Below are 22,664 nucleotides of genomic sequence, written 5' to 3' on the forward strand. Positions count from 1 at the left end.
GGGTTTTGATAAATTAATATCTTATTAACTATTGCATTATAAAATGGTAAAAGTTATTGAAAAATGACTTCTTAAAAAAAATAATTCGTTACTGTTGTCATTATTCGAAAAGTGATGAATCGTTATAATTTCCATTACTTGTTTTACCTTATTTTAAAGATCTTTCTTTAATATTCACTTTTATGTGTATACACACACACACACACACACACACACACACACACACACACACACACACACTTTACATACATACATACATACATACATATATACATACATACACATATGATTAATAATAGAGAATTTTAACGTTTAATTATTTATAAAAATAAAAGTTATATAGAAAATATTTTAATAATAGTTCAATGGAAGATATGAATTTAGCATATTTCTGATATGGGGACGTTCTAGAGATATAAAGTCATATGAACTGAATATGAACATATATGAACTGAACATCCAGCGACGATAGGAAGATAATAAATCTTATGAAATTAATCCGAAATGTGTATCTAATTACGGAATATTGAGATAAAGGATTTTTATGTATAAAAACAAAAATATATAATATTAAATTTACAATAATTTTGTCATTTTTGATGTAGATATACAAATTGCCTGTTAACTATTAGATGATGCAACCCCTAACAATTCAAACTAATTTTTTTTTCTTTATATGAAATATCAAATGTTTTTAATACCTTATCGTTTAACATCCTTGTAAATATATAATTATATTCTATAGATTTATAACTTGTAAACACACAATATAGAGACTGTATTATATAAATAATACAATTATAGTATATTATAAAAACATACAAATATACATATACATATATAGGCTTAAAAAAGCTAATTATATTTAATCATTTCAATAAAATAGAATATTAATTACCCAAATAGAGCCCATTTTAGTAATGGGATTGTACAAATATGTCTGCAAAAAATAAGACGTAAGTAAAATACGTTGAGAAATAATATGGAAAGAATCTCCAATTATTCATCCATAAGACACAGAAATTTACATTAAAATATAAGCACAAAGTGTTTTAACTAATGAAATATTCGATGTAATTTATCATATCTTTACAGAATTTATACTGTTTATTTAATTATTCAAGATGTTCTTAATTTTGTGGAAAGTTTATGTTTTTATGTAAATTTCTGTGCAACGGGCTCAATCTTTGAAACAAAAAACGCAAAGCGCAATTTTTGCAACATTGATTATAATCATACAAATCTGTATCAAAAGGAATAAATTTAGAAGGTATCAAGCATGTATACTCTAGTGCTAGTATTATACAGCAAATGCTAATATATCGCGGTAATTTCCAATAAATTTATGTTAAATTTTTATTGTTTTATGTACAAAGATATGATTAAACAATTTCAATCCCAAAACTACAGTTACAGAAATATTTATTAGCCCACTGTCCTTGTATCCGGAAAGAATATTTAGAATTATAAAATTAACTCTAAGTACGTAGCAATGAGATTTAAAAAAAGAAGTTGTGTGATGCATCATCAAAATATAAAAATGCATATGAGGATATGCATAAATAAAAAGCATCTTGAAGCATGTCCTATTAATGAAAATTGTTATTTTTAATTTATTTATAGCTGCTTTAAATAATTTAAGATAACAGATTTCTAAAAAAGATGTCTAATAGCTTGTCTTTTACACTTTATTATATAAAGATATATCTTTTCTTCCGTAAAATGCTTAATAAAATATTATTTATTATAAAATGTATATTTTATATATATATATATATATATATATTATAAAATATTAAATATTATTACATAATTTGTATAGCGCCTGAATATGAAACATGTATAGCAAATAGTTTAAGTTGCTCTTTGCAATAACTTTTTATAATAAATTTAATATTAGCATGCTATATGTTAATATTTATCTTAGTATCTTTATTATCAAATCTTTTAAACATCTTACATATCTTTATCTATTTCAAATTTCTAAAAGATATCTTTTTGAAAAAATTACAAGACATCTCAAGACACAACAAAATATTTTTTAAAAATCTAAAAGATATCTAAAAGAATCTATTGGTCTTTCTGGTTACATATTTATTTTACTATATTTAATTAATAATATTTTATTCTATTGCTTTCAAGCAAAATTCTCATAACATGAAATAATATAAATTATAACTTAAAAATTATAATTAATTATATGAATTTTATTTTTCAAGAAATTATTATAATTTAAAATAAATATATTGATTTACTTCTTTGTAACAAATATGTTTATCATTCATATTTTTTATAATGGAAATTTATAATGGAAATGATCGCGTGATATGATGAGCACATTTCTGTTTATTCAAGAAACATTATATGCGCGATGTACATGGAAAGAGAGAGAAGAGAGATATATTCATACGAGAGGTAGTATTTTCCATAATGAAGTAATCATATGAATAGACTCCAAGGTGAAATACCTATGACACTAAACACAGATAAGTTGTGCAATTCTTTGTTTTAAATCACGCCAAATTTTTTGACAAATATGATATTAAAAAAGAAATTATATTCTACTATTATAGATAAAATCGCCTTATCTTTTTCATATATTACCCGCTGCTGTAAAAGAAACGAAGTGATAATTTATGAAATAATAATGTGTAACAGATTGTGTTATGTATTTCCTTTTTAAATGGTAAAAAAATTAGACAATATCAAACAAAATATCATGAAAGAAGACATGCGAAATATAATAATAGTTAATGTTTTTTTTTTTTTTAATATGCTTTTGTTACAACATAGAATACAATTGGATTAAATTTCTTAGTCTATTCTGACGTCATTTTGTATACGCACTAAAACTTAATGACGATTATAGAATTATTAAAAAAAAAAAACGCTTATGTATCGATATATGTATCTATGTAAATATTTTAATCGCATCAAAGCACTCTTCTATTTTTACATGATCAGTATTACACTGTAAAAGGAAACTAAAAGAATGAAAAGATGACTTCCCATAATTGTTCTCGTGGTATATGCCCCTGTTCCACTTTTACGATACATACCATACGATACATACCATACATACACATTACATATGTACATACAATATATGTTAGCAATCGCTTTCGTAGATCGAGTCTTCCTTTCCTACACTATTCAGGGAATGAAATTATAAAACTGAGAAACAAATGTGAATTGTGAAATCGCATTTATGTTTGGATTCGACCAAGAAATACAACTCATACAATGCGCTCATTAGCCAGATTTGACGGGGTTCTCCTTCTGAGAAAAATGTCGCTTATTAATGCTGGTAACGTACGCGGCCTTATTTACAATGTGATGAATTGAAGCCGCAGAGAGAAAAACGAGGCATGACTCATTCGATAAAAGCAAATGGAACATTCCCTTGATGGATACCATCACGATGCACCGTGTAGAGTATTTACTAACTAAAGCAGAATAAAACAAGGACAGAATTTTATGAAATAAATACTTTATTTGGAATTTTCTTTGTTGAATTGTATTGTAATTAAATTTCCATTAATAATAATAATCATATAATAATAATTTAAACAATAATAATAATTTTATAATCTTAAATAACAATATCAATAAATATCTTATATATATATATATACATGAAAATAATGTTAAATTTATTAAATAACCAGTTAGTTGATTTATATAAAAATAATTTTTCAAAACTGAATCTACAAAATATTTAAAAATATATCAATTAAAATGATAAAATACACATACATATATACATACGTTAATGTTTATATACAATTTATATTAATGTATTATAAATAGATTTATAACATCAAATTTTGTTTACTTTTTTAATATTCTTCTATAATAAGCGTTTTACAGAAAATATTATAGATGAATATAAAATAGTATTAAAAAATAAATAAACAAAATACGAATAAATAACAAAAAAATGAAAAAAATAAATTTTTACCATTAAAATTTAAAGGATACACATGTTGTATAATAATAAAATATTCATCAATGTTCGTCACTATCTAATTCACGTTTTGAATCAATTAATTTATCAAGCAAATCAAGGAAAGTTAATGCATAATATTAATGCGGAATGTAATGCATTTATTGTTCACTCTGCATGTTCACTCTGTATGTGAATCTATTTGTGGTTATATTAATTAATATATTATTTGCCGTCTTTTCTCGCATTTTATTTTAAGCTAGTAATTATAATAAATATAACAGAGCAATATTATTATGTATATATGCAGTACCAGGCATTTTCATTCATGAACGACAAACATCAAATTTAATTGATGATTTAATTGTAAATGATCAATATAAATAAGAAAAGAAAAGTAAATCAATAATAAAATTTGATGAATATAATAAACTGTTTCGTAAATTCATAAATTTTCTCATTTCTTCATATACACAACGTACGTAACTTTAAGAAAATTTTGTTTTAAAATGCTTACTTCGCGACAAGTATCAAAATGGTAGGCAATAATGTGGCAAATACAAGTTTAATGGAATCGGCACCAGCATTGAAATCTGGTAATTCAGGTGCTGTGCCATTTTCGTAGAATTGATAATTCTTAACGCCAATGTGTGTTCGTATGAGACGATAATTAGGCATGTTGATATCAACGCGATTGTTTAAGAAATTTTGTAACATATTGGTGACACACCAAAGATTACCGGCTTCATCAAAAGCAAAACTATCAGGCCACTGCGTTAGCACGTGATCACGTGATATAATTCGCTGACCAACGGCAAAGGATTGTGTATTTTTGGTATCCCACATGGCGATGGCATCGTCACCTAATAGACCAAAGTAAAGTATACCAGTAGATGACATTAGCATACCATCTGTCTGTGAGGACTTTTGCCCATGTTCTTTAACGTATTGGTCAACATTTGTCACATTGTTCTTCAAAACGGATACCGGGATCGAGTACAAAGAGAAAGAAGACAAAGGTGAATAATAAACTTGTCTGAAACAAATTCGTTTGTTGATCATTAAAAAATTTTGCATAAACATAAAATCTCGGTATAGAAAAATATTAATAAGTTTTTACATGTATACATTTATATATATATATATATATATATATATAATTTTAATAAAAGAGAAAACAATGAAGGAAGTGAATAAGTAAAATTGAGAACAGAGAAAAAGATAAAATATATTTTATATAAGTGATTGATTTGGATACAATCAATTATTCTTTTATAAAATTTAATATTTTAATGTCTTCTATTTTATGAACATGTTACGACAATTTGTTTTTTATCTAGTAAGTGAAATTTTGTTCCTTCATTCCTCTCCTGCTACTTATTGCAAATTGATCATGAATGAAAAACAGTCCGCGCAATTTTATTTTCATTTTGTGTACATGTTATTAAATTAAGAGAAAATTTCATAATAAAGAAAATGTTTAATAAAGATAACGTCACAAAAAAATCTTTAAATATATGTTGTGGATAGAATTAGATATTAAAAAAATATTAATTTGAAGTACCTGTCACGACTGCTTGCTGGTGAGAGTGCTATGCCATCTACATGTACTGGATTGATTACATGTGTGTTTGCTACCATAAACCCAACTGCCTCTGCTTGCGCTCTCATGGACTTGTGCCGAATCTTCCAGGAGTTATTATTCTTTAAAGAGTAAACAATAATGCCAGGATCGATAGCACCATTGTCAGTGATATATGCCATACCGCCGTCTTCGTGATCAAGAACAATGTCATTAAGATACGCGCTTGTATGACGAGCTACGTGATCAGGAAATTCATAAGTACGAAGAATTTTATTGTTATCTTCAAGGTCCAGAATAACGAGACGCGGCGAACAATCGACTTTAGGTTCCCTAAGGGACATAGACCGGCCAGTGTCAAGTATCCACATGCGACCCTTAGGATCAATCTCTATGCTGTGGACTAATTGGAATGCCGCGCAGTCACCCAGCTTCTGCATACTCCAATTGGGGAAGGCTTCTAGTTTAGGTTCCGTCACGCCGTTAACTGGTTTCGCCCAAGTAACGCCCAACGTCACTGGTACGCCGTCTTTCCATCGTGGTATTGTAAGATACATTTTCTCCTTCCAGAATTTCACAGTGACAATAAAGTTGTTCGCCTGTATATAGTCCCCATTTGTCAGAGCATTTTGTCGTTCTTTATTTGATGGCCATTGAAAGTCAATTGTTTTCCATTCAAATATCACTTGGAACGGTTCATAACATAATACTACGGCTAAAAAAGCCAGTAACATTAATCGCTTCATCATCATTCAAGACGATAATGTTCTTGATATGACGCCACTATTATTGAAAATCCTTTCTTTTCTTCTTTCTTTCTTCAATCCAATGCACTGAGTAGTTGTTTAATTCTGTTTCTAGGAATTAAACGAAATATAACTAATGTATATAGAAAAAATTCAGCAATACATATTTATAAAACAACTTGAGAGAGATAAGGCCAAAAATGAGCATAAAGAATAAATACTTGCATTTATAATGCAATTACATTGCATTTTTATTAAAATTCTGAAATGACAAAACTCGTAAAATGTAACAACAATGCAAGTTATACATTTTACGAGCTTTGTCATTTTTACGAGCTTTGTCATTTCATTCATATTTATAAAAGATTCAGAATTTTAATGAAAACATTTGTATGTTTCTTTTCTAACTTTAATATAAAAACGATAATTACTAAATTACTAAAATTATTAATAAAATATGAATTATATAAAATTATATAAAAAGATTAATTATATAAGAAGGACAAATAAAATTTTAGAATATTTCAAAAGTCCTGTCTTCGCAAGTTTATTTTTCAGTATATATTTAATGGTAGATAACAATATCAGTACAGCGAAATTAATAAAATAATTTGTATTTTCGGAGAAAATATTGTTTATCTTTGTAAAAATCTTTATTTCTTGTTTTAGCTTTTCGATACGTAATCTTTTTTAAAACTGAGGATCATTTTCAAACATAAATAAAATTTAGCGGACTGCATAATGTCCATTTCGATAGTGCATGCACTGCATAATACACGCGCCCGTATGTGTTGCGTGTTTTTGTTTGCGTGTGTGTAATTGTTTATTAATAATAAGATAATATTTGTTTATTCTAAATTATTTATTTTGATGATTGTTTTTGCATGATTTTACACTTTGTATAAAATTAACTATAAGAATGATTAACTTTAATTTCATCTCATCAATATATATATATATATATATATATATATATATATATATATATATATATATTTAATCCATATTAAATCCATATTTTTTTAATATATAGTGGTGCTAAATATAGTGGTACCAAAATATAGCAAGGCTACCATGAAACAGTTTGCATCTTTGAAGAAAATGATAAAATGTCAATTTTTATATATCTTATTAATAATTGCATTGTCAGTGTGTTTTTTTTTCTAAAAAATTCAATTTCTTCTAATATATAAACTAATATATAACTTACAAATGTATATACAAGATATTTCAGTATTTTTCTGCGCTTCAGAGATACTAAAATGAGATACTAATATGAAAAACATATGAGCGTAATATTTTATTTTAATTTACAATAATTTTCACTTATTTAGTATATGTAAATTAAACAATTAAAAAATATAATATAAAAAAATACAGATGTATGTAAATAATTTTATATAAATACTAATCTTATCTGTTTATTGTGAATTGAAATTTAATTTGTTTGTTGTATATCTTTTCGTATATGAATTTATGAAAAAAAAAAAAATAAAAATTAAAATACTCACAAAAAAATGACATCGTAAGGCGCGTAATCAGAACAAGTCGTTAGTCTTTGCTTACTTCTCGCTGAGATCTATTTTCGTACGTAGGTCGCACCGCGCGCGCCTAGATTGCGTTCCATATACCAACTGTGACGTCGTTGTGATCACGCCACGACGATCGCAATTTGACTGAGATGCGCGATACAACGCCACCGCCGCCGCCGACAACAACGGCGATGATGCTTTGGGAGGTGTCGATCCTCCCACCAGTTAGTTCAAAGCGTATTTACATGTGGCCAGAGAGATGAGAACATGAAAGATGTCGCCCATGTTACGTCAAATTTATACAGATGATTAAATGAGCCAGAGATGCGAATTATCATACTCTGCTGAATATCGCGCCGTGAATTTTCAGTTCAATGATGTAATTTTGCTGTAGAAATAGGCAGCCCTTCAGTAGCTTTACCGCTTTTGAAATTTAACAATTACATAATGGATTTTTTAATCACTGCTCAAATGCGTATAATCCGATGATTTATAATTACTATTAATGAGATCGAAATATATTCTAAGAACATTGATAAAACATCTCTTAATGAGTATCAAAACATTAATGCAAACTAAAGCAGCAAGTTTATTTTTAAGCATTATATAGCTTACATTTTATGATAAAAGTAAGACTTATAAAGACAAGACTTATAAGATAAATGATAATTAATTTTATTTACATTAAAATGTATTTATGAATTTAAATAAGTGAAAGTTATGAAAATTTATGACTGTATAATTTAATTTATACATGTTATACTTTTCTTACTTTCGAAATATAATCCTTTGTTAATTATTATCGAAGTTATCCAGAAGTGGAACTACCATTGTTTTAAAGTAAACAGAAATTTTTAATAAGAGTTATTATTCTTAACCTTCCTTTTATTCCTTTTATATATATTTTCTTGATTTTTTAAAAATATATTTCAAATCATAAATATGTACGACTAGAGCACAAGTCATCTCGATTTTTCACCAGCAATTTATGCGGCTGAATTAATTCCACCTATTTGTTTTGGAGGTATTGTTTCAAAATCTTAAGAATAAATGTGCTTGTGTCGACGCCGAAAATATTACCTTGAATTCCGCGAGTTCACTCGACGTGACTCCCATGTAAATTTATTGGCGTACATATGATGTGATACGTTAACGTACGTGCGGAATCGCCGCTAAAGCTATACGTAGGTATTTTTGAGCGTTGCATCAACGCGACGCAATGTTACTACAGGACGGAACAGACTGTTATGCAAGATGACACATGCCCCCCTCCCCCTTTCGCTCCTTTCGATGTGAATCAGGCGCGTATACGCAATGCATCTGTACACGATTTCTCTACATTATGATTCGCCGCAACATCAAGGTCGGAAACGAGGAAACACTTCCATAAAAGCAAATATCATAGTAGATTTTACGCAAAATGGATTGTACTCACATATAGCGTGAGTGCAAATATGATGTTACCTAATTTACCTTGTACTTAATTTATTTTATTGAGGTTTTTTGCCTCATGTTCCCCAAGCCCAAGCATCCGGAAAGAGATTAAAATAAATTAAACATTTCTAATCCATTTTAATATATATTTTAGATTGAAAGAATAAGAATAGTTTCAATCCCACTTCGTGGATTAAAATGCATTCAAAAAAATCAAGAATTTGGATTCGGCAATCGTCATCACGAATCCATTTCATTCCATTTCTGTTTGCTAGGAGATTGAATTATATGTAATCGTGAGATAAACATATAATATGTATAACATCGAAAATTGAATATCCAGACATAACCAGATACATTAGTCAATTTAGAAATTGTTCTTTTTTGGAAGTATCAAGAGAGAGATCCTTATTTTTTGCAATATTCTTGACGCTAATAAATGACGCTAATAAAAAATATTAATAGCAATCTATAAATGAATCAAAATCACAATCATAATTATGTTCTTTCTAAAATATTACTTTTGTTTGACACGTTTTTTCTAGATATAAAAATAAAAAAGTTTGTTAAAGATTGTTTAAAATAGGATACTCTGTATAAAGAAAGTATACATAATATATATAGAATATCTTATAAATATTAAAATAAAATACTCTGTATATCAAAAATATTCAAAAATATTATTATTTACATAGCAATGGAAAATTTTTCAGCATTTGATTTTATTCTTATTAGTAAGATTACTATATTCTCTAATATTATTTCACCTATTTTAGCGCATTATACAAAACTTAAAATAAAAAAATCAAAGAATATTATGTTTTTATTTCAGAAATCTTGTTAGAATGAGGACAAAATCTAATTTTTTCCATATGCCTAATGTATTAATTATTCAAGTCAGATAAATTTCACAGTATTTGATCTCATTTAAAATCAATCAAATTTAATTTTTAGTTCTCGATTTACTTCTATCCTTTTTTACCTAGTTCTTTCGTTCCTGTCGCTGTTCCTAATTTACTGGAGCGACTAGCTGATGCTCTTCAAATGACGGTGCTATTTTGAGCGACATTGTGAACATGTGATTTTAGTAGGCCAGTGGAAAACGGAAGGAAAGCATTTGCCCTATATACCACATTCACATTTGTTAAATCGAACTGACTTATTCTAGCAATGGCAGACTAGCCCATCCTAATCGTGTCTTCGATCGCTTGTTCCAAAAAGAAATACACGTTCTGCGATAACCATTCACAGAAATTCGCCGTCGTTACTTGAAAAAATAATGTTAAAAAATAATTTTAAAAGTTCACCAACCTAAAGTTATTATTCGTTGAATTGACTGAGCCGACTGATTTGATTGCTGTTTATGCTTTTCTTCTGTCATAGATATATGCCTTATACTATTGATCTTGAATTTAGATCCTAAGCGATAAGTTGAAAATTATAATATTTTAGTTTTCAATATAAATAACTAAATATATCCTTATTATTTCATATTTTTATTAGAAATATTAGAGTAAGTAAATCTAATTTTATAGAATCATATGTGAATGAAAATTTATTAACGATGTTATCAAGTTAAAATATTGAAAGATTTGATAACAATACAGAACTATACAAATATAAAAAATTTAAGAATATCTGATTTGATGCTTTTTATATTATTGCATACAGAAATCATAGTATATAAATAAATTTGTTTTTGTTTTAAGGTATTAGACTTAAGATTATAATAATATATTGATCATAATTATAAAATCAAGAGAAAAAATTTTGTGCAATAATGACTATAATGAAATACATAGAAATATGTTTATATAAATTAATTAGATTACGTTTGTCTCTCTTGTAAAAACTTAAGAGATCATTTTGCATTTTTAAACATTAACGATACAATTGAAATATTAATGCACTGGAATTTAAAATTAATTAAATTAGTTAAAATTTTATTATAGAATTAGTTAAAATTTTTAAACGTTTATTATTGTTGTTTCAGATATTGAATCACTTCTTATATTTCTGCAAATATTTTTTTAAATCAATTTTAATCAATTTTCCAAAACCGATAAATAGAGATAATTTAACTCACAATTAGCATTATAACTGTATAAAAATAATGATGCTGCTAGGTTGTTTCACTCGGATTTTTCTCTTCCAATTTCTTTATTCTTTGTGAACGTTCTTGTATGATGTATTCCAAGGTATGACAAAATTCCAAATTTGTGGCTAGCAAACGCTTGAAATCTCGACGATACAAACGAAATAGTTCACATATTTCCAAAGCAATAACTGATTCTTCTCTATGCTGATGTGGATATATCAGGCTACGTTCACCGAAAAAATCTCCATCATAAAGATGACATATCTTTAAAGAATATTTTATTATTTAACTAATTAATCTTTTCTTTTTATGTCTTTTATATTTTTAGTTACTTCTTTCCCAGAGAACGTAATCAATACAACGGTTCCACTGGATATGATATACATGCAATCACCTTCGGTACCGGCTTTGTAAATTACATCTTCTTTCAAATATATTATTGGTTTCAATGAATCTATGTCATAAATTGATTTAATGTTAAAATTAAAGCCTCCTTTCGAAACAAATGAGGCAGAAAGAGATAATACATATAATATTAAGTAAAAATAGTCATATGTGAACATTAAAGCTTGTTATAACAAAATCTTATTCATTTAGCACACTAATAAAATAAGTAAAAATAATAATTCACATTAGACATTCATCAAAATCATCATTTGTTCGATATCCTTCATGTATAACATATGCTGAAATGTATGTTGAGCATTTAATGAATAATTATACAACATACTCTACAAAAAAATCTTTGGTTTGACACTGGAAGGGGATTAGATATTTTTGCTAAAAATACTTGACTATTAAAAACGTTTTTAACATTTTAATAAATCAACATTTGTGATAATTCATCAAAAGTAATATTTGATAACATCTGTTTAATATTTAGTCTATTGAACATATTAGTATCATTAAAAATAATTAGTAGCAATAATAGTAATAATATCAATAACGACAATATATACATATATATATAATTACTAATATAAGAAAAAACTAATTACTTATTAATTCTCCAAAAACATTGCGAGGTAAGTTGTAAAAAATTGGTATGTCTAGCAATCTTTGAGTGCTATAGAATAGAATTTCTTGATTTAAATGATCTAAGAAAACATAAAAAAGTATTAGAAGAAAAATATATGTTTTGTCAGCTTATTTTTCTACGTTTCAATAATAAATTAATTTTAAATCGAGAGTACAAACAATGAACTTTTCGAACAGAAACTAAATGACAGTGTTAAATATATTTTAATAAATATTAAAAATTTAAAATGTAAAAGTTTACATAATTTCACTCTCACAATGTTAATGACTTTCAATATGATCATCTTCAATGCGAAAATAATTATTAAAAAACAAATCAGATATGATCATACACAAACCAGAAATATAATAAAATAAAATATCTCAGGAGCTGTTATCATAAGATTGACAAGAATAGAAGGATGTATTTCTTATCAAATCTCATGATAACAGCTCCTGAGATATTTTACTTCCGATACTTTACTTGATTGTCTTCATTCCATCAGACATATTGATCAGATATGTATAGTCGCATCTAATTCAATTGTTAAAAACAATTTTATCAAAATTTATGAGTTAAGATAAAGTGACTTTGTTTTCATCTGAATTTTATATCTTAGACAATTGTAAAGTATCTTGAATTTTTATTAATCGAATTTGACATGCATCAGGAATAATGTCTTATTTAATTTATTTTTTTAATAATTGTTTTCGCACGAAAGATAATCATATTAGGAAAGTCGACGTTTGTGTTGCAGAAATAAAGTTCTGTTAAACGTTAATATTTATTAAAATACATTTAGCATCAAATTACATTTGTCATTTAGCTTCAATTTAAAAAATCCATTGTTTATATTCTTGATTTATTTTCACAGAACCTTTAATTGTTATTACTAATTTTTTTAATTAACTTTAATCTTCTTATTTAATTTTCTTTGCCATCAACTAACCCGAAAGAATATCAAATATAATATTCTCCTTGAAGAAACTACCTTGATATTGATATTCATAATAAGAAATTAGCTTATGTTGTAAATATGGTGGAAGATTTTTTTGACGAATGTATTCTTTTATTTCATGTATGATCCGTTGATATTTGAGTTTTGGTTTTGCCGATGATTCCATAAATTGCAGGATTGTAACTATGAACTCTTTTATTATTAGTCTTTACTTTAAATTTTTATTTTATTTCTATTTGTATATAATAAGATTTTTGAAATTATTATAGATATTATTTAAATAAAAGTAAAATAATCTATGGAAATTCAAAACACGTAAAAAATGGCGACAAACAGTTTAATACCAATCAAATAAATCATATAGCCTTTTCCTAGGAGTAGAAGTATGTATCTTATTATTGTGTCCAAAATATTAAAGCTTTCGAATTCTATGAAATTTGAACCAATCAAATTACTCACACCGATATGAATAAATACTAAATACACTTCCCAATCGGGTTTATCATAAAGTTTTGTTGAAATATAATATATATTTGAATCCTGAAATTATTTTTTTTTTTAAATATGAGAATAGTAACTAAAGATAGTAGTATTATTAAATATTTATATATTAATTTAAAATATATGTTTTTAAGAAATTAATTTAATAATAGATTATCAAACGTACTTCTATCGTTTTTCCTTGTACATGCATGACAATATATGGAAAGACGTAACTTATACAGCTACTCCAATGAAAAATCAATATTGTTAAAATAATGAGCCAAATTGTTGTTTGTTGAATTTGAGGAATCTCAAAATTCTATTAAAAAATAATTCAAATTAATTTTTTTATTAAATTCAGTTGTGAATTAATATACAATATTTATACAGTACTGATATAATTATATATTACAGTATTAATTCGTTGAATATTTTGCTGTACTGTAGGTATACGCATTATCTTCAAAATATGCAAAAATTCGAGGATAAGCAATGCAGAATTCGAATCCAAATTAGGTGGCAAAATACGTATTGGATAAAACCATGCGTATGGTATCGAGCTAATTATATCAATGAAGAAGTATCCCTTTACATAACGTCTGTTTAAATATATGTATTTTTTACTTTGTATATTTAGTGGAATAAAAAAGAAGTTAATAAGAATAAATAAATGTAATTTGTATATAATCACCGTATTATTAAATTAAAATCAAGAAAAACTTCATTTCCATCTAGAGATACAAATCCCGTAATAAAATTTAAGAATATATCAACGATACAAATAATATAAATAGGATACACGATATTCCAGTATTCAGGACCGCTATTCTTTCCAATTCTATAAAAGCACATAATTTGTGGAGCCATCACAAAAATATATAAATAAACGATGGTCATTATTATATCCCAGTAAAACCTACGATAGCATTTCCTTTATTATACTTGTATTTTCAAAATGAAATTAAATAATAATAATAATTAACAAATTTAATAAAATTTGTTTTCTTTAAATACCTTAACATACTGGATGGATGAATTACCCATCGATAAGTTGATCTTGAATGCTTTCTTTTTTCGAAAGCAACAGCTGCTTGGCTACGAAAGATTAAACGCGTCAACGGATGTCGATTGGAAGCAAGAATGAGTTTTTGAAGATTTCGACTCCAACGACTGTAGAATCTCGCATTTGGAGATAATTTCGGCAGATTACTGCCAGATGTTCTCGGCAAGTCACATAAGTGTTCACGTAAGGTCACTCGTTTTATGAAACTATTCGTATCTCGAATTATCATATTAGATCAATACATGTCAATGATTGCAAATAAAATATGACGATCATGTATAGATATTATTCGAGTTTTAGAATCAACAGATACAGATAGTATTTCGTCGCTAAGATCACACGCAGCAAAGTCGCGTGAAATGGCGGCGTGATGTCAATAACTATATGTATATACGCAAAACGCTGATATGAAGCCGATTTACACTTTCGTGTTTCAAATTAAACTTATTAAATTCTATACTTAATTGAGCTATACTTAATTGAGCTGAAGATCAAATTATATTATAAGTGTTTTTAATTTTTTTCTCCGTTCCTCCAAACAGACTCCTTTTCACAATGCAAAATCTAAATGTATAAATTTTAAGAATTAAAAATCGTCCATGTCAAACGAGAGACCAGTACAACTTTCCTAATATACAAAATAAAATCATACGCGCAATTACCAATACAAGATGGTACCAAAGGAATGATGATCTACGATAAGGGCTTAGACCTAAGAAATGTCATCGAAATCATTAAGAAATCTGCTATATTGCATGAAAAAAGATTGCATAAACATGTCAATATAGAAGTTATTCAATTCCTTGATAAACAAGTAAAGCGCAGAAAACCATGGGATCTAGTCATATAATAGAAAATTAAAATTAAAACTAATATATTTATATCTATTATTATCTTATTCTTTTGTTATTTCCTAGTTATACTTTTTTGAATTTAGACAATGATCTAAGACTTAGCACAAGCCCTGTACCAAATACAATGTTTGTCCGAAATATTACTTATTTAACTTATGAAACTGTAGTTTAGGATTCTAATAATATATAAAAAAAATTTTTTTTTCTAGCATACTATGATGTACAACTTACTCGATATTTGCTGTAGTTTTGATATTATCTGTTACAGCAATCCATAATCCATTCGCAATGCATTTTCTCACGTAACTATCTGGGTTTATAAATTCATAAATTATTTCTTTATATATTCAATGTTTATTTTTAAAATCTTTATTATAAATAAATTATTTCGCAAAAAGTATCAGAATGGTAGGCAATAGTGTGGCGAGTACAAGTTTAATGGAATCGACACCAGCAGTAACTTCCGGTAATTCAGGTGCCGTGCCATTCTCATAGTATTGATAATTCTTAACGCCTACATATGTTCGAATGAGACGATAGTTAGGCACGTTGATATCAATACGATTATTTAAGAAATTTTGTAACGCATTGGAGACGCACCACAAATTGCCGACTTCGTCAAAAGCAAAACTACTGGGCCACTGCACGTAATCGCGTGATATAATTTGTTGACCGATGGTAAAGGATGATGTATTTTTGGTATCCCACATGGCGATAGCATCATCAGCCAATAGACCAAAATAAAATACACCAGTAGATGACATTGCCATACCATCTGTCTGAGAAGACTTCCGTCCAAGTTCCCTCACGTATTGATCAATATTCGTCACATTGTTCTTCAAAGCGAATACTGGAATCGAATACAAATGGAAAGAAGACAAAGATGAATAATAAACTTGTCTGAAACATAAAATTTCGATAAAAAGAACTATTAATAACTTTTATATGTATACTTATATATACTTATTGCTATTAAATCATGAATGAAAAACAAACCGTGCAATTTTTTCTATTTTGCATATATATCATATTAATAAAGTAACAAAGAATTTTATAATAAGGAAATTGTTTAATAAAGACTTAATAACTTTGTACAAGAATTCAAATGTATTTTGATTATTATATAAGATAATATTAATTTGAAAGTACCTGTCGCGACTGCTTATTGGTGAGAGTGCTATACCATTTACGTGTTTTGCCTTGATTATATGTGTTCCTGCTACCGTAAATCTGACAGCCTCTGATTGTGCTTTCATAGACTCGTGCCGAATTTTCCAGGAGGTATTATTCTTTAAAGAGTAAACAATAATGCCAGGATCGATAGCATTATTATCAGTGATATATGCCATACCGCCGTCTTCGTGATCAAGAACAATGTCATTAAGATACGCGCTTGTACGATGAGCTATATGATCAGGAAATTCATAAATACGAAGGATTTTATTGTTGTCTTCAAGGTCAAGAATAACAAGACGCAGTGGACAATAAACCTTAGGTTTCCTAAGGGACATAGACCGGCCATTATCAAGTACCCACATGCGACCCTTAGGATCAATCTCCATACTATGGACTAGTTGAAATGCCGCGCAGTCACCAAGCGTTTGCATATCCCAATCGGGAAAGGCTTCTAGTTTAGGTTCCGTCACGCCGTTAACTGGTTTTGCCCAAGTAACACCCAACGTCACTGGCATGCCGTCTTTCCATCGTGGTATTGTAAGATACATTTTGTCCTTCCAAAATTTCACAGTGGCAATAAAATTGTTCGTTTTGTTATACCCCTCATATTTGTAATGTATTTCTTCATGATCCTCTGATAGCCATTGAAAATCAATTGATTTCCATTCAAAGATCACTTGAAATAGCTCATCACTTAATGCTACGGTGAACAGAAAAGTCAGTAATATCAATCGTTCCGTCATCTTTGAAGACGACAATATTTTTTGTCGCTAGTATTATCAAAGATCCTTTTTTTCCTTTTTTTCTTCGCAGATCCGATGTTATATACTGAGTAGTTATTTAATTCCGTTTCTAAAAATTGAATGAAGTGTAACTGACATACATATATGAAAAATATTCAGCAATATATATTTCGAAAAAGATGTAGAATTTTAAAAACTGAAAATCAAAATTGAAAATTTGTTTTTAGAGTTAGTTACCTTGCATTTGAAGTAACACACCGCTAAGATCAATGCTTAGAAGCGGTGGAGGAAAACTAATCCACCATTTTTTAAACAAAATTTTATGTTTTTAAAAACATCAATCGATGCCGGTTTTAATCCTTGACAAAAAATTTTTATAAAGTTATAAATTTGTATAGACTTTATAAAAATCATTATAAAAAACTTTATAAAAGTTATACTTAAAAATTATTAATTTAAACGATATTTATACTTTTATACTTTCTTATTTAGATATATTTTGACATTTATGTATGAAATATTCATTTTTGGCTGCATTACGTTGATTCATTTGATGAATAAAATAATAAAATGAATCTATTAATGTAAAGAAAAGTAACGTAAATGAGTTAAAAACTACTTTAAAAGTAAATATTAAGATTTTGTCTTTTCTTTTCTTTCTTAAAAAGAAGTAATGAATTTCGTTACAAATAATAATACAATTTGTTAGTTGTAAAAATATTCTTATCTATAATTGGAAAAAAATAAAGATTTCAGAAAAATTGATACTTTACTATTATTTTCTTCAAAAATATAAACTGTTAAAAATATAATAAACTTATAATAATCTTGCTATATTTTGATACCATTATATAATATATATGATAATGAGTATCATATGAGTTCCGATTATATGATAATATGAATCAGGAAAATTGAGGTTTATATTTATATTAAGCCTCTATGTATCTTATTGATAAATGTAATAATTATTAGCGTAGTTTTCCTAAAAATTTAATTCAATTCCTTCTAACATAGAGCATGATTTACAAATACATGTATAAAATACTTCAATATTGTTCTGAAAAAGATACTAAAATAAGTGAAAAACATGAGTGTAACATTCAATTGTAATTTGTAATAACTTTTAATTTTATATATAGATTTACATAAATAATTTTATATAAATATCAATTTATATAACTATTTTGCCTGTTTATTACAAATTAAAATCTTAACTTGTATTTTTTTGTATCTTTTATCTATGAATTTATAAAAAGAATTGTAAAATCACAGAAAATAACATCGTAAAGCACGTAATCAGAATAAGTCGTCAGTCTTTGCTTACTTTTCGTCGAGGTCTATTTTCGTACACTGGTCGCATCGCGCGCGTCTGGATTGCGCTCTATATACCAACTTTCTCAGCATCGCTCGATTCTACCACGACGATCACGATTTGACTAAGATGCGCGATGCAACGCCGCCTACAACAACGACAATGATGCTCTGGGAGTTGCCCTGGGTGTCGTCTCCCACCAGTTGATTCAAAACGTATTTACATGTAGCCAGAAATGAGAACACAGAAGATATCGCCCATGCTACATCGAGCTTATACTTATAGATCTTATAATATTAAATATGCCTTTTCCTTTAGATCAGTGTTCATGAATTAGTTGCCCTTTTCGAAGGTAACGCCTACTGGTTCCTTTTAAACTATTATTATATAAAACAGTTTCTTTATTAAGTGGTTTTTATTTTTACACAGATTAAATTTTCCTTTTTAATATACTATATGAGTTATAATAATATTTATGATAATAGACTTTTAAGAGTTATAATTACGTAATAATTATTGTAATTATTATGTTAGAATTCTCTATTGTTAAAACTATTATTATAAATATTATTATATAATGACACATGTAATACATTACATTAAAAAGAAATTACAAGAATACATTAAAAAGAGAATTTAATGTTTTGTGGGAATAAAAATTGTGTGATAAAAAAATTGTTTTAATGATTTAGCGAAAAATACAATTTAAACACATTTTTTATTATATAAAATGCTTCTGAGAGCGATTGGCGGCCGTCAAGTCTCAAGCGATACTGGGGATTTAGTAGGCGTCGCCTTCGAAATCGAATCGAAAAATTTCAAATTTGTAATCAATGAATTTAAAAATCTCTATATATTAAATTCCAGCAAAATATGTTAAATAAAATTTATGCAGAATAATTTAATATAAATAATAAATATAAATTTTCTATAATAAAAAAATATCAAAATCATTATTTATAATTTTATTTTTATTATTTATATTGTCTTTGAATACAGTATTTTTCCATATGCCATTATTTAAAAGAATATAGTAAGGAAATATAATAAAAGAAAAAAATTTTTTTATTTTCACATTCGTTCTACGTATTATACATATATAATTGTATTATATATCTCTATAGTAAATATAAAAGAAGTTACTAGAAATATACATACAAAAAAAGATAGATACAAAAAGGAAAACAAACGTTATTATATTTAAAAGTATTTTTTCAAAGTTTCTTCCATATTTATCGGTTCTGTAGATGGAGCAAATCTTTCTACTACTTTACCTTCCTTATCTACAATAAATTTAGTAAAATTCCATTTAATAGCGTTAGTAATAAGTCCAGCTTTTTGTGTCTGTAACCACTTCCATAATGGATGGGCATTTTCTCCATTTACATCAATTTTCTCGAACATATCAAAAGTAACATTGTATTGCTTCACAAAGTTCATGATTTCTTCAGAAGTGCCAGGTTCTTGACCAGCAAATTGATTAGAAGGAAACGCAAGAATTCGTAAACCTTTATCTTCACTAAACTTATTATACAGTTGCTGAAGCTGCTTATAATTGGTATCTGTTAAGCCACAATTGCTGGCAACGTTGACAATAATGAGAACATGACCACGATATTTCTCCAATTGGACATTCTTGCCAAAAATATCATTTGCATGAAAAGCATAAACTGAAGTAGCTGATTGCCAATCGGTATCTTGATTAAACTTCATTGCTATGGAACATTGTGCATCTTCATCTTTACATTCTTGCGCAATAACTGCCAAGACAAAAAGCAAGAAGACTGACGTAATTCCTATGAATAATACAATACATTAATCACATTATTATACCGTGTCGACATACTTAAGATAATTTTAATTTAAAATAAGTTTTGTTAATTGCATGTATTTTCAATGTATATGTTCGTTTATTCTTTTCTTCTTTCACATCTCTTTAAAATATATATATATATATATATATATATATATATATATATATATATATACATATATATTAAACTATATCAAATATCATGTTGTAACAGAGTTACAAGAAATAACAGATGTTTTTTGTGACAATAAAAAAAAACATAAAATAATTTTTTCTGTATCACTATTTTTTTCAAGAATTTTTATTTTAATAAAATGGATGATAATATTTTCTCTTCTATAATCTTATATATATATATATATATATATATATATATATATATATATATTTGTTTAATATTAGAGGAAAAATAACAAAAAGCAATTTGAAAAATTAAATAATGCGCATATGCATGCATGTATGCGTGTTATGTATGTATATTCTGTTCAAAATTTATCTTTGCAGCTTGATTCTAGACGCATACTATTCAAATCCATTTTATGCATATTTTTATACACATTTTATGCACAATTTCTAAATAGTTTTATTTCTTACATTGTATATAAAAATAAATTATTCTTTTCAAAGATTTTCGTGACTAATATTAATTAATCTGGTGCTCATATATAAATATATATATGTATATATATATATACTCACGCAACATTGTGCCAAAAACAGTAAGACAGTAATCCTCGGAATTTGTTGACTGAAAAATTATTTACTTTATTATTCGCTAACGTAATTTTTATATATGAAAAGTAATGTGTTTCACAAAGACGAATAGTTCGACGCAATATCACGATTATTATGATGCGTAGCCGGATTTTATTGGTTTATAATGTTGCCGGCGTCCAAAGTCTAAAGACGAAAATATCGCTTACAGATTCTTTGTTAACGTTTTTATTTCCTAGAACCTTGAAAACACATCTTAACCTTGAAGATTGTCTCACAACCAATCAGCAAACTCATGCCCACCATATGCTCGTGTAGGGAGTGTCATAAATTCAGCATTGTAAAATAATATTGGAGACAAAGACTTTTATTTATGTAACCTGATAAACGTCCACTATTATTCTTAATATAAAGTTAGACAAGTGATTCAGTCAAAAGTTCAAAGATAATAATGTCACGAACAATTATATGCCTTAATAATATTTTATGATATTGAATTTATGGGACACTGTAATTCCAAATTACAAGCATTTATTGCGCCATCTAGAAATTGATATTCATTTGAAGAAAATTAAATAGTGACAATACATTTAAACATTAGCTTGCGTTTAATTTACATTAGCAATTTAAATATATTATTAATTAAAAAAATAAAATTGTAATATAATTATAAAAATACTTTAATTAAATGAAGCAATTAAATTGAAACCTTTCTTTACTTCAAACATTTTTGTTCTTATCAGGAATGGATTACAAAACAGAATGTTATTAGAAATCTTACTTTTATTATGTTAGGAAACTCTGATGGAAATAAATCGCTGAAATCCTTGAGGCAAAAAATGAAAATAACTGAAACATTACTGAATATATTTTAACATAAATTATATTTCAAATATCAAAACATCATGAATTGTAAAAATAATTATTAAAAATACTGAAAAAATAATGAAAAAATGCAAAATATATTAATAAAATCACAATTACATACACAATAAAAAATAGATAAAGTATTTTAGACTAGAATAGAATTTATAATTCCTTACTCCTAAAATGTTTTATTGTTATGATTTTTATTATATTTGCGCTTGTATCTTGTTGCTTTGCATTCTTTAACAAAACAATATACAGAACGTTCGGTAATATTCGTATCATCTTTCGTGGTAGAGCGAACTATACTGAATCGAAAAAT

At 26.9% G+C, this 22,664-nt stretch overlaps 4 protein-coding genes and 1 long non-coding RNA gene across 8 annotated transcripts; 1 reads left to right on the forward strand and 4 right to left on the reverse strand.

The window, feature by feature from the left end:
- Positions 1 to 3,473: 3,473 nt before the first annotated feature.
- Positions 3,474 to 9,025, reverse strand: LOC105425462 (dopaminechrome tautomerase-like). 4 transcript variants are annotated; one of them, XM_011636252.2, is made up of 3 exons: positions 8,887 to 9,025; positions 5,511 to 6,385; positions 3,474 to 4,982 (listed from the first exon to the last, which is right to left on the reverse strand). In XM_011636252.2, the coding sequence occupies exons 2-3, from the start codon at positions 6,278 to 6,280 to the stop codon at positions 4,460 to 4,462; spliced, it is 1,293 nt and encodes a 430-aa protein (XP_011634554.2). In that variant the 5' UTR covers positions 6,281 to 6,385; positions 8,887 to 9,025; the 3' UTR covers positions 3,474 to 4,459. The 4 variants fall into 4 exon arrangements, with proteins under 4 accessions (XP_011634554.2, XP_011634552.2, XP_011634553.2 ...); XM_011636250.3 differs by lacking the exon at positions 8,887 to 9,025 and adding an exon at positions 7,786 to 8,051 and having other exon boundaries at positions 5,511 to 6,379; XM_011636251.3 differs by lacking the exon at positions 8,887 to 9,025 and adding an exon at positions 7,841 to 8,050.
- A 28-nt stretch (positions 9,026 to 9,053) lies between these two features.
- LOC105425464 (uncharacterized) lies at positions 9,054 to 10,464 on the forward strand. The gene is made up of 2 exons (XR_967647.3): positions 9,054 to 9,248; positions 9,395 to 10,464. It is a non-coding gene; the product is annotated as an uncharacterized LOC105425464 (long non-coding RNA).
- An 840-nt stretch (positions 10,465 to 11,304) lies between these two features.
- On the reverse strand, positions 11,305 to 15,705 carry LOC105425488 (potassium/sodium hyperpolarization-activated cyclic nucleotide-gated channel 2-like). Its single transcript, XM_089073771.1, has 9 exons — positions 14,812 to 15,705; positions 14,489 to 14,713; positions 14,210 to 14,396; positions 13,982 to 14,116; positions 13,659 to 13,854; positions 13,306 to 13,497; positions 12,337 to 12,435; positions 11,671 to 11,792; positions 11,305 to 11,602 (listed from the first exon to the last, which is right to left on the reverse strand). The coding sequence occupies exons 1-9, from the start codon at positions 15,087 to 15,089 to the stop codon at positions 11,363 to 11,365; spliced, it is 1,674 nt and encodes a 557-aa protein (XP_088929897.1). The 5' UTR covers positions 15,090 to 15,705; the 3' UTR covers positions 11,305 to 11,362.
- Positions 15,706 to 16,067: 362 nt separating this feature from the next.
- LOC105425461 (protein yellow-like) lies at positions 16,068 to 19,839 on the reverse strand. The gene is made up of 4 exons (XM_011636248.3): positions 18,961 to 19,839; positions 17,871 to 17,992; positions 16,864 to 17,742; positions 16,068 to 16,614 (listed from the first exon to the last, which is right to left on the reverse strand). The coding sequence occupies exons 3-4, from the start codon at positions 17,631 to 17,633 to the stop codon at positions 16,098 to 16,100; spliced, it is 1,287 nt and encodes a 428-aa protein (XP_011634550.2). The 5' UTR covers positions 17,634 to 17,742; positions 17,871 to 17,992; positions 18,961 to 19,839; the 3' UTR covers positions 16,068 to 16,097.
- Positions 19,840 to 19,990: 151 nt separating this feature from the next.
- On the reverse strand, positions 19,991 to 21,976 carry LOC105425460 (uncharacterized). Its single transcript, XM_011636245.3, has 3 exons — positions 21,737 to 21,976; positions 21,461 to 21,661; positions 19,991 to 20,744 (listed from the first exon to the last, which is right to left on the reverse strand). Exons 2-3 carry the CDS (start codon positions 21,465 to 21,467, stop codon positions 20,149 to 20,151), a joined length of 603 nt encoding a protein of 200 aa, XP_011634547.1. The 5' UTR covers positions 21,468 to 21,661; positions 21,737 to 21,976; the 3' UTR covers positions 19,991 to 20,148.
- Positions 21,977 to 22,664: the final 688 nt, after the last annotated feature.

Source organism: Pogonomyrmex barbatus, unplaced genomic scaffold, assembly GCF_055798465.1.
Source record: "Pogonomyrmex barbatus isolate J1 unplaced genomic scaffold, ASM5579846v1 scaffold15, whole genome shotgun sequence".
NCBI lineage: Eukaryota > Metazoa > Arthropoda > Insecta > Hymenoptera > Formicidae > Pogonomyrmex > Pogonomyrmex barbatus.